The sequence below is a fragment of the Echinops telfairi genome, unplaced genomic scaffold, assembly GCF_000313985.2.
Source record: "Echinops telfairi isolate 266 unplaced genomic scaffold, ASM31398v2 ScPeMD7_7458;HRSCAF=8496, whole genome shotgun sequence".
Classification (NCBI taxonomy): domain Eukaryota; kingdom Metazoa; phylum Chordata; class Mammalia; order Afrosoricida; family Tenrecidae; genus Echinops; species Echinops telfairi.
In genome coordinates, this window is record NW_022111358.1 from 9537019 (window position 1) to 9549633 (window position 12615).

The 12615-nt window shown below is 45.4% G+C and overlaps 1 protein-coding gene across 3 annotated transcripts; it reads left to right on the forward strand.

The window, feature by feature from the left end:
- Positions 1-7145: 7145 nt before the first annotated feature.
- On the forward strand, positions 7146-10113 carry LOC101662451 (eotaxin). 3 transcript variants are annotated; one of them, XM_030888079.2, is made up of 4 exons: positions 7152-7227; positions 7629-7634; positions 8370-8481; positions 9782-10113. In XM_030888079.2, the coding sequence occupies exons 1-4, from the start codon at positions 7152-7154 to the stop codon at positions 9885-9887; spliced, it is 300 nt and encodes a 99-aa protein (XP_030743939.1). In that variant the 3' UTR covers positions 9888-10113. The 3 variants fall into 3 exon arrangements, with proteins under 3 accessions (XP_004707402.1, XP_030743939.1, XP_030743938.1); XM_004707345.2 differs by lacking the exon at positions 7629-7634 and having other exon boundaries at positions 7146-7227; XM_030888078.2 differs by lacking the exon at positions 7629-7634 and having other exon boundaries at positions 7152-7251; positions 8376-8481.
- The last annotated feature ends 2502 nt before the right edge of the window (positions 10114-12615 follow it).

The following is a 12615-nucleotide window of genomic DNA, read 5'->3' on the forward strand; positions in this document are numbered from 1 at the left end:
GGGTTGACTGGTCTAAGGTTCATGACCTAGCCTGAGGGCTAGGCTTGTTGAGTTGGTGGGAGCCCATTTGAGGGAAACGAACAAACAACAGAATTGTAGGTGAATGGATACATTGGATGGTGTGAGTTTGGGCAAGAATAATAATGATATATTAAGGATCTATGGGATGGGAGAGAGGGGATAAAGGGGAGCTGATATCAAAGAATTCAAAAAGAAAGAAAATGTATTGAAAATGATGATGACAGCAATTTTACAATTATGCTTGATCTAATAGAACTATGGATGGTAATGCTATCTGAAAGAACTCCTAATAAAGTGTTTTAAAAATGTTTTTTAAAAAAGTGTATGGAAGCTATGTTCACGTTCACTGCTGGGTCTGGGTCCTACCTCTGATTCATCAGCCACGTATTGTCTGTTGATTTCAGGAGCCACCAGGGGACTACCCACCTTGGACTCATTTATCTCTGCATCCACCAGCCTGTGGTTTTCCTACTTTTATCTTCCTGCTTCCTGTCGTCAGCTGCCGTAGTTACTCAGACCAGAGGGGGCCTCCAGTTTAAATCTGACCCATTGACTTGAACTGGATTGCACTTGTCCACAATTGTAGGAGTCACTTCTTGATTTAAATCTCTTTCTATTACATACACACATACGAGCCACTGATTGTGCTTCTCTAGCAAACCCAGTCTAACAAGCATGCTCCAATGGTATTAGAGAAAGCCCTCAGGCAGAGAGGAACAACTCTTTGCCGTGGGCAGCTGACAGCAGGCTGGAAACGACCTTCTGCCAGTTCCATGGACCTCAGGCACGTGGCAGGATGGAGGTGGAACATGAAGAGCACCTTGTGCAGATGGAAACGCCTTGTTCTTTCTGGTCCTGTCCGACAGAAAGATTGGATGAAGCAAAAAGTTTAAATGGCTATTCGTATCAGATCACAGCCCACTTGGAAGCTGAGATGGGACGAGTCCCTCATCACTTGATTATTAATCCTATGCTGCCTCCTAATGTCTTCAATATCTATTATGATTCTTTCTGCCTTCTCTGGATGTAACTTGCAGAAACCACTTCACCGGGCAGAATAACCAAGCCTTGAGTGTCTCTGTGTCTCCATAAACTGCTCTGTGTGTGCGGTCTGCATAAGCCATTGTCTGAAGCATCATCTCTGACAAGCATTCTGCTGCAGGATGCCATTGGCTACAAACAGTCCCCAAAGTCTAATAAAGTGGCTTTATTGGAAGACCTTAAATTCCTTTATGACTGGGGAAGATCCAGAGGGCAGTGTAAAATGGCATTGTAACCCATGGAACATTCCATCTCTACCCCTTATCAATGACTTGCCAAGACAGCAACGTTGTATCTTTACAACGATCAAAAACACAAATAAAAGTCAAAAACACCAGCACCCTAGAACTATGAAAATTAATTCTTTGCCAATTAAAAAAAAACCATGCATATGGAAGATTAAATGTTCATTAAAACTATATTGATTCCCTGCTGCAAAAGTGGAAAATACGTTAAAACTAGACTACATACCTGATTTTTAGGGTGAAAACATTATAGAGAGAAATCAGGCAATCCAAAGGACGTGGGCTTTAAAACATTCATGGGAAATTTACAGTATCTCCCAATTCCATTTTTCCATGAGCTTTGGGAAACTCCTGCATATATTTGTGAGCCTGAAAAATGCCCTAGTATTTTAAACCATGGATTTCACATCCAGAATGCCGTCCTTCAGAATTAAATTGATATTTTAATGAAGATTTATTTTGTTATACATTCTCATCTTTTGTGATTTGTCTTTTTTTTTTAATTGTTTGAAGGGCAGACCTTGCAGTCAGCAGCCCAACACTGAACTCACAGGGCCACCAGAGTAACTACTGAGATATTAGATTAGTTGTACCCATTACCATTTGTATAATAGCCTCTTCTGCCTCACCCTTTGGGATGGTTTGGTTTTATGTCAACTTGGCTATGCTAGGACAGGATAATCTACTGTCAACTTGAAGAAGGGGTGGAGTCTAGCCTGTCAATCAAGTTGCAGCTTGTTGACCTCATTTGAAGGCACTACAGAGATAAGTAGCTCACTGGAAGCCACACACATTCTGTGCTACACATTCCTGTTGACAAGCCAGATGGAGCTACGCTGATGGAGCCAGAGCCCTGGAGCTGGAGGAGCCACTAGGAGACCCCTCCCAGAGCTGAGATGCTTCCACTGCCCCAGGATCCACAAGACGTTCCACCCACTGGCCTGAGATCTTTCTGCATTCAGTGTCATTGCATGTGTTGTGTGAGTCTGAAGAGGAATTTATGGACTGGTATCGGACATAGGGGCTAATATCAGATTTATGCACTTGATCTGGATTGGCCTGGGATGTTTTATTATTATACAATTACTCTTTTATATAAAGCTCTCTCTTACACACATGAGTCTACCTAGATTTATTTCTCCAGTCTACATGGATGAAAAACTTCTCAGAGCGTCCTTTGAAGTCCCCTGAACTCTGATACAGATCAAACTTAAAGTCTCCTGCCCAAATGTAAACTGCTCGAGAGCAAGTACGCTTTCGACTGTTTATTTTCCAATGCCCTGGTGCCAATTTAAGGATTAAGAGTGTAGGGGTGGAGTCTAGGCTGTCAATCTGGAGATAGCCAATGAGACTTCTATGTGGGCATGGCCTTCTCCTGCGATTTCTGGGAAATCTGGTACTTCCGCCTTGGAGGCGGGAGATACCTCTCTCTCTGCTACTCCCTGGGAGACACTGCAGAAGACAAGCCACATGGATGCAACCAGACCTCTGAAGCCGGAGAAGCCACAGAGAGACCCCTGCCAGCGCTGAGATTCTTACAATGCCACTGGACCCAAAGACTTTCTACCCACTGGCTTGTGATCGTCCTGCATTTGGCTTCATTGCATGTATTTCGTAAGTCTGAAGAGGACTTTATAGATTGGTATCGGACATAAGGGCTAATATCAGACTTATGGCCTTGGACTGGACTGGGTGGGGATATTTTCTCAATGTTCAATTCCTCTTGTATATTTACCTCTCCCTTATTTACATATGCGTGCTTATGAATTTGTTTCTCTAGTCTACCCAGATTAACACACCCTGGATACCATCAAACTCAGCCCACAGCTGCTTAATCCTGGCTTCTAAGACAGACAGTGGTGTTTTCAGCCAATTGGATGACAGTGAATGAGGAGGAAATTCACTTCTGGAAATGTCTCAAAATATGTGTGGTGTATACGTGTGGTCTGCCAAAACGTTTTCACATACTTTTGACATTTTGTCCCCCAGATGTATGTGTGCATTATGGATATTGCTACAAATGAGGCTTGGTCCACGGTTGCAAGGAATGGCAATGTATTTGACAGCAGTGTGGTTTTGAGCTGTTGTTTTTTAGCAGTCCAGTCGTTGTTGATGTTAAAGCTTCCAAAGATTATGGATTGTTACTTGTCTGTCAGTTGTCACACGGTGGTGGCTGGTGTGTTGCTGTGATGCTGGAAGCTATCTATGCACCACTGGTATTTTAAAGACCAGCAGGGCCTTTGAAACTCCCGGTGGACATTTTGAGAAAGCAAGAAAGAAGAGGTGGTCCCCTGGTGGAAAACCATCCCCTGAAAACCTTCTGGAGCAGGGTATTGCCTGACGGAGTGCTAGAAGATGAGCCTTCAGAATTGGAAGTCTCTCAAAATCTGACAGGAGGAAGCACAACTGTAGAGTTGACCTCGGTGACTTGGATCAAGCAGAGCTATGAGGACCTTCCCTTGTTGATGAGACATGATTCCATTTGAGAAGAAATAGGTGCACATGTCGAAGGGAGGTTCCAGGAGGCAGGAGAGGGGAGAGTCAAGGATAGGGGTCCCACTTACTAAAGACAGCCAGGAACCTCATGGAGCAACTGCTGGGCCTCGGTGTCTGAGTTTGTTTATTTCTATTGTGATCTCTCTGACCCGGATGAAGTCCAAAGCCTAGGAGGAGGCAGATGAAAACATCAACAGTGAGTTGCTAATAGGATTTTGAGCCCTCCCAGGAGAATCATGGAATGATTCTTACATAGGAAATTAATCGCTCAATTGCCTAATCCAGAACAATGTGATTTCATGAGAATTCCATTTTTCTCTTTTTGGCCTGGCCTGGAGGTATTGGCACAAGTTTAGAGACCTTAGACATACCCACAGAGAAGCACAAGCGTTCCTGAAAATGATCTCTGGTGTGTGCACAATCAGTGGGGGATCTGAGGGAGAAAAAAACACAAGACGTCATCTGCCCCAGACTCTTGAGTCTCTTCCCGGTATCCCTTAGTCTGCAGCATCGACCATTTCCCAATAACACTTATGAATAACTTCCACTCATTGAACACCCAGCGTGAGCTGATGCCGTTCCAAAGCACTTTATAAATGTTTGCTCACTTAATTACACAACATTCCTCTAAAATAACCATCACTTATTTTTTTTCTTTGTAAATTTTTATTGTTAATTAGGTGAAGATTGACAGGGCAGATCAGAGTCTTATATTAACTACTGTAGTTAAAATGTATTGTGTCAACCTGGCCGATAAACACGTGTGGGGTTAATTGAAGGGCGGAGAGATAAATGGCTCGGTGAGCCTCGCCTTTCAAGTTCTCGGGTCTCTTGCTTTGTGATGGTCGGACCAGGGTGCAGCTGCCTTAGCCAGTTCCCTGCTTCAGCTGGCAAGGCTCACTTCCTGCAAGACCTCCCCAAAGAGAAGACAAAAGGACCTACCCCAGTGTAGCCCTGGGTGCTGGAGCAGCCGTGTGGAGACCCCTGCCAGCACTGAGATACTTACATGTTCACTGATTCGGCTTTCCTCCTTCAGTCAGCGTCATAGTGTGTGTTTTGTGAGATGGAGGAGGACTTTGTGGATTGGTGTTGGACATATGGGTTAATGTTGGACTTGTGGGCTTGGGCAGCACTGGTTGGAATGTTTTCTTGATGTACACTTAACCTTTATATAAAACTCTCTCTTATACATGAGTTTCTGTGGATTTGTTTCTCTAATGTACCCAGACTAACACATTAACCAATTCATACACATTCGGATTCAACTCATCCATCACAATCCCCTCGGTATGCCATCATTTATCCCATTCCCTCCCTGTGTTCCCTTTTCCCACCTTCCTTCTTCCTTGACCCTCACTCTGTCCTTGGGTGAATGCTGCCCTTTTGATCATAACTGCCTGGTGTTCCTAGCAAGGGTGTCAGTTCAGATCCAGACCTGAAGGGCAAGGGTTCCCAGCAGTCTAGATAGACTGACTGGTAAGCCTGGTCTTGTTTATGATTTTGAGTTTTATTTCACATTTTTCTCCTACTCTGTCCAGGATTTTCCAATGTATTCCTTTCTAGGACATTTGGTATTGATAGCTGGCCACCATCTGTTTCTTCCAGTTTCAGGGTTGTAGAGACTGATGTTTTAGTCCAATGGATTTTTATTTTCTTTTTTTCAGAGTTTTTATTGTGAACTAGGTGAAGGTTTATAGGGCATATCATGAGGAAAATAGGCATTGCTTTTAGGCCCAGCTTAACCTAGCATAGAGTGGGTAAGTTCATCACCCATGCCATCATCCAAACTCAGACAGAGTGGCCAGAGTCTATGATAGACTATATCACCTGGGGTTGAGCAGGTAAGAGCCTTTCTCTTATAATGCTTGGTGGCCCAAGTTTTCTGGTCTCTAAATGATTTCTTTGTACAGTATTTATTGAACACATCTTCCAGATGGGAGCTTAGAGACCATATAAGGCAACAAGGACACTCTTACTCCTGTGGCCATGATTGGCATTATCCATCAGCCATGACACTGTTTCTGCTAACTCATAGTTGTTCTCAATAGAACTCTGTGAAACCAGTCCCAACTACTCAATCTGCTTTGTCAGTTCAATGATGAGCATGGGTTCAGGCAAAGCCAAGACCTGGCTTTCCAGTACGTAGATGCCAGTGCTCAATGACCCTCATTCACCTTAATGAACCCCAGCAGTCCCCATCAAAGACTCTACCTCCACTTGAGCTCCCTGTTTCTTGGAGGCCTCGTGTATGGAAGAGCAGATGTGTGGGTCCTTTCCTCCTCTTTCTCATTGGTATTTTATCAGGTAGATGCTTTACCTGCAATATGTACTCAGGGGATGAGGTGAGTTAGGTCACTGCTTTGAAGGCTGTAATGGGTGTTTTTTTTGACTCCTTAGCGGGGAGGGCACAGGGGCCTCCCCTTCTGCTTCTCATCCACACCCGCTTTATCCCACTGTGCTTGACATAGGGGGAAAAGGACCCTTTTCCCCCACTCGGTAAAGGACCTCTGGAGCAAAGCAAATAATTAAAAGTGCACAGGAAGTCGAGATCCATTGGAACGATCCGATTGGGCTGCTCTTTGTGGTGACATGCCATCCCATTGGCTCCGGCTCACAGCAGCCCTCTGGGACAGACGACAACTGCCCCATAGGGTTTCCTGGGCTGCGATCCTTCTGAGAATACATACCCAGGGTTTTTCTCCTAAGAAGTGGCTGTTGAGTTTGAATCACGGGTTTTTTTCTGTTAGCAGCTCCACTTTTTGGGTCCTCAGAGCCTCAGCAATGTTAATGATCTCGCTCTCTCTGCATCTGGGTAGGTGCCTAGCAAATTGTGTGTGTGTGTGTGTGTGTGTGTGTGTGTGTGTGTGTCCCTTCCTGGCTCTCAAGTCCAGAGGCTGTCATACAAACACATGGGAAGCCTCTTTGATTTCCCCATCTCCCCATGGCTTTGCTCTCCTCGCTTCCCCCACCTCTCAGCTGTTTTAGTTTAGAGTACTCCGAGCTTTCAGGAAGCCTCCAAGGAGCATCTGTGCTCAATCAACTCAGAACCACATACTTTTATCTCTCCTAGCCCTACCCTCAGCATTGGGGATACTTTTGCCAAGTCCCAACACACTACTCGTATCTCTTCCATCTTACTAAATCGCCAGGTTCTGGAATTAGCTCAACAAATTGGGGATCTCAATAATTTCTTGATGTGGCTGTTGCTCAGTCCAAGGGAGCTCAGGGAGCTCCCCCCCTGCTTCCTATAAAAGGCAGTCAGGGGGAGACACAGGAGCAGAGAGCCGACGGAGAACAACCCAGGAGCCTCCAGCTCTCACCCTAACGCTCACCTTCTCAGCCGCCACCATGAAGGTCGCCGGGGCACTCCTCTGCCTACTGCTCTTAGAGACCACCTTCTGCCCCCGTGTGCTCGCTCTGCCAGGTAAGTCACCCGACCCACTGAGGGGTCCTTAACCATCAATGAACTATAAGATCAATAAGATTCTTGACGGTCTGCTGCAAATCCTGCAGCTTAAAGATGGGCAGACAGAGTCCTTTTGTGAACTAAAGCTGTCTTGCCCTCACCGCCTGTCAGTGGAAGAAGTCAAGACTAGATGCTTGGGCCAGCAAGGCCAGTTCCAAAGTCTCCTTCCTGGCATGAGTTTTGAGATAGATGCTCAGTGCACCCGTGACCCAGCTGACCTCGTGTTGTTCGGGCTGGACACACAAAAGACAGCCTTGCTGTGAACACGGTGGGTATTTTTGGTAGTGGTGGAGGAGGAAAAGTAAGTTCTGTTAACTGGAGGCCAGGATTTTTAGTGGGCTCTCAAATAGCTTTTAGAGACAGTGGTTGGAGGAAGGGGCTGAGGGCCCTTGGGCATTCCCGGAGGTGGCATATTTTCACTCCGACACCCAATGGGGAAAAATAACGAGATGCTTCTTACTTGCATCCATCTTTCCATCCTCTGAGGACCTAGACAGCGTGAGTGCGCCCGTCAGAATAACCCGGTGTGTGCCGCGGTCACAAACAATCTCAAATTGTCAGTGGCTTCCAATAGCACACATTAAGTTCTCGCTCATGCTAGCTATCTAGTATGCCTTGATTCGTGGTTCTGTCTTGTATCTTTCAGGGTCAGGACTGTAAGACGAATGGTGTAGCTACCCTCTGGATATTGTTGGCTAGTGCACCCATGGAAAAGAAAGCTCTGGGTGGGAAGGGGGTGGGGGTGGGGGTCTTGCACTAGCAATTCTGTGCGTCACTTCTCATCATGTTTTGGTCAAAACCAGTTGTGTGGGTCCCACCACAAATATGGAAGAAATGCAACCTTACCATGTGCTGAAAAAGCAGAAAATTTATGAGCAGGGCAGCTCTACCCTGTCATATAGCATCGCTATGAGCCAGAATCTGCTCAATGGCAGTGAATTTGGTTTTTGTTTGGGAATGACCCAGGCCCTTTGTCAGTGATGGTGGGTTCCCACTATCGAGGCAGAAACACACAGCTCGAGTGTTTAGTCTACCTCTACCTCTTACATTTCCTTACCTTCTTCTAAATTTTATTCTGTTCATTTCCCCCCAAAATACAGCTTCAGTTCCAACCATCTGCTGCTTTAATATGACTGGTAGGAAGATCCCCATCCAGAAACTGGAGAGCTACATAAGGATCACCAACAGCAAGTGTCCCCGGACAGCCGTGGTGTGAGTAGAGAAAGTCCACTCCTCCCAGCCCCCAAATTAACTTCTAGGGAACAGAGGTCAAGAACTAAGTCACCCCACTCACTGAAGACAAATGGGTGCATAAGCAAATGTGGCGAAGTAAGCTGATGGTGCCTGGCTATTAAATGATATGGCATCTGGGGGTCTTAAAGGCTTGAAGCTAAACAAGCCACCAACTAGCAGGGAAGCAACAAAGTCCACATGGAAGAAGCACACCAGCCTGTGTGATCACAAGGTGTCAACAGGATAAGGTATTAAGCATCAGAAGACCCCAAACAAACAAATATATCAATGCAAATGATGGAGATCTGAGGGGAGACCCAAAGCTCATCTGTAGATAATTGCAAATTCCCTCACAGAAGGATCACAAGGAAAGAATGAGACAGCCGGCATGCAGCACAGCACCGACTGAACATACAACTTTCCTCTAGTTCTTTAATGTTTTCTCCTCCCCACTATCATTACCCCAGTTCTACCTTACAAATCTGGCTAGACTGGAGCATGTACACTGGTACAGATAAGCACTCTGACACACAGAATCCAGGACAGATAAACCCCTCAGGAAAAGCAATGGGAGTAGCAATACCATGAGGGTAGAGGGAAGGTGGAGTGAGAAGGGGAAGAAAAGAGGAACTGACTACAGTGACGTACAATCCCCTCCCCACCCCCGCTTCCCCAGAGGGTCAAACAGCAATAACGTGAACAAAGGGAGACTGCGGGCGGTGTAAGATATGAAAATAATAATAATTTATAATATGTCAGGGGCCCATGAGGGTGGGAGGATTGGGGAGGGAGGGGGGAAAGGAGCTGATATCAAGGGCTCAGCAGAAAGAAAATATTTTGAAAACGATGAAGGCAACATATGTACAAATGCGCTTGATACAATTGATGTATGGGTTGTTATAAGAGCTGTACAAAGCCCCAATAAAATTATTTATTTAGAATTAATAAACAAAACTAAGTCAGAGTGACGTAGAGTCAGAGCCATAGACTCTGTTGGGCCTCTCTAATCCAACTCTTATGACAGGAGAATTTAATTCCCAGTCCCTTACGTGGAAACTAGTTGGAGTCTCACCAACTCCTCCAAGGCAAGAGCAAGGCTGACTTTGCTGAGTCATCAAAATCAGCAGCTGCCCCTCAGAGTCCTATCCTTTCTCTGTCTGCATCCTTCTCTCCATGGCAACCCCTCCACCCTCTGGCAAATGGCGCTGGAAGGTCTGGGATCAAGTGGGCAAAATCCTCAGAGGGAACCCTTCTAACTGCAGCTGCTTTCCCCCCACAGCTTCAAGACCAGAGCAGCAAAAAAGATCTGTGCCGACCCCCAGGAGAAGTGGGTTCAAGATTCCATGAAGCACCTGGATCAGAAATCCCCAAAGACAAAGCCATAAACCCAATCCGCTGTTGCCCGGCTGACTCTGACTCATGGTGCCTCCGTGAAACTCAGGTTGAACTGCATTGTGCTGGGCTTCAGGGGCTCTCGTCAAGCAGATGGCAATTGTGAGGGCTCTCTTCGGCTCCACAGTCATAAATCTTCGCTTCTCTTGAAACCAAACCCCGGTCTGAGAAATGTTGATTCATTTCCCCTGGCCCCGCCAATGTGTATTCTGGGGAGAATCTCATCACCACAGATGGATGGATTGTATTTAATAATTTAAAAACCATATTAAATTTAAATTATTGATGTTTAAAATTTTAACAGCCCTGGCTCTCCATTGTTTCTAAAATATAAAAACTTTGGACAGGTTGTTCCCCCTCTGTGTGTCCCCATTAAATTCCCTGCTAAGCATGGGCAGTGTCGTTTCTCTGCTCCCCACATCCCTGAAATCCTCTATATGACAGGGTTTTTTATTTTTAAGAAAGCATGACTCTTGTGAACCTGGGTTGTCATATGGGATTAAGTGTTCTATTTGGAGTTATGTAAGGTATTATGAACGACAATCATTGTATTTTCTTATGGGCAATCCACATTGAACTGGGTGGTAGAGAGAGATGACGGTGAGGGTGTAAGAGATGGTGGCTCTGGGGAAAGGGACTATGTTCCCAAGGAATGATCTTTTGGCTGATCTGGTCTTCATCGGGATTCAAGAGTAGACTGAGGGAGCCAAACAAACCTGCCCCTTCCCTCTGGTGAGAGTGCTCAACAGGGGTTCGTGAGCCCCAAATACTTCAGTCACAATTCAGGAGCTCCATCACATTCCTTTCCTCTTTAGCATCACACTTGCCTCTTTCACAAGTATTCTAAAAGCTTTATGAGAATCTCCCAGGCCCCAGGTCTGGATTGTCTGCTTTCTCTCCAACCCCAATGTCAAAGAGAAATCAGAAGGCTAAATGGCCCTTGAAAAACCTGCTTCAATTATGGTTGCATGGATCAGGTGGAATTTAACCCCAGGTCTTGATGTATGAACAAGAGAATATCTTCTAGAGGGATTTTGTGATAGGGAGAACAGAAAGAGGTACAGCTTAAGAAAACACCTAGAATTGAGAATGATTGTGATGAAGCCCATGTGGCAAGTGATAGGATTCAGGCATGTGTGAAATGGTGGGAAAATTCAGAAAGAAAAGTTGAAGTCAAGTTGTAAAAGGAACATTGATATCTATCCCGTTAGCAATAAGTAAGATGAATATATCATTTTTTCACCCCATTATGTACAAATGTGCTTGACACAATGGATGTATGTGTGGATTGTGATAAGAGCTGTCAGAGCCTCCAATAAAATGATTTTTAATGATAAGTTTCTGATTAAATATGGTACTTGTAATAATTATGTTAGGAAACAGATATAAATAAAGGCTGTCCTAGGCAAAGCAGAATATCCGGTCACTCAAGTAGTAACGAGCCTTCCTTAGACCCCAGCCTTACCACTCAAGAGCTCCAATTACATAGCAGTGGGTAGCACTAGGAAGAATCTGGTGGGGTCTGTGAACTGCGTGGCTGGTGACCTCAGTTTTGTCCCAGAGCTAGTCTTTCTAACATTGTGTTCCTTTGGGCGTCAGTTTCTCCATCCATAAAATGGGGACAGTATTCTGGTTTAGGGAAAAATTAAGGAATGTGACAGAAGACCTTACAGTATCTCTTGTTCTGAGATAATTTTCTCTTGGAAATATCTTTATCACTATCTCCACCCACTGAGGCCAGGAAGGTCAGGAGAGTGTCTTACGTCCATACTCCCAAATAAGGGGCCACGGTAATCAGAAAATCCACTGTTACTCAGACGGAGCCTTTCTGAGAGCCTCAAGTAGAATTACAGAATCAGGTGCCATCAGAGAAGGTTTACCCATCACAGCATCAATGAACTTCATTTAACTTATATCCAGATGAAACATGCCCCCCTGCTCTCCTAAAGGTTAGCAGACTTCAGCCCTAAATGCCAATCGGGGCTACATCCCCACATGTCATTGGAATGCAGAAGGCATGCACTACCAGCGGACAGCTATAGGATAACTCAGTAAACCGCAGGGACTCTGGTATCAAAGAAATCTTGAAGAGACAACCAAGAATGGGGAGGAGAGAGAGGAGTTTCCTTCCATGTACGAAAAACACAACAGATTTGGTCAAACCTCCTCTTTTGAGGGTTCCCATACCAAGTTCCCCTCCAATTGGGTCCCTTCTCTATCATCTGTCTTGGGGAGCAAATGTTGGAAGATTGTTAGCCTTCTGATGGCACACAGACCCCATACCAGGAACCAAGAATGCCCCGCACTAGTTTCTTTGGAAGGCAAACTCTTAGATGGAGATTTGCATGCAGAGGTGCTGTCGAGAGGGCAAAGCAAGACTGAGCCGAGGGAGGATTTGAACTGTGATGTGGTCTCAATAACGGTCTTAGCAAATTCCATAGGGAGGTTCAGAACTGGGGTAACCCCAATTGGGTCAAATGGCCAACTTGTTTGTACCCTCACCTCTACTAGTCATTGGCTGTTGGTTTCTCCTTCGACGGGGCATGGCATTGGGCAAAGCAGCTTTCATCAGCCACGGGCACAGTTCATACCGAGGAAAGTCAGCTGAGACTTGCTAGCTACCAACACTCCCAGCAGCTGGGGAATGAGAGTTTGGGAAACACATCGCACAGTCCACCACTAATGACCCTTTAAGCTGCTTTGATCCATTTGCTTTTCTTA

Coding starts and splice junctions, on each gene's coding strand:
- LOC101662451 (XM_030888078.2), top strand. CDS start 7,152: ATGAAGGTCGCCGGGGCACTCCTCTGCCTACTGCTCTTAGAGACCACC. Junction 7,252..8,375: donor GTCACCCGACCCACTGAGGG/GTCCTTAACCAT, acceptor ATACAGCTTCAG/TTCCAACCATCTGCTGCTTT. Junction 8,482..9,781: donor TGTCCCCGGACAGCCGTGGT/GTGAGTAGAGAA, acceptor TTCCCCCCACAG/CTTCAAGACCAGAGCAGCAA.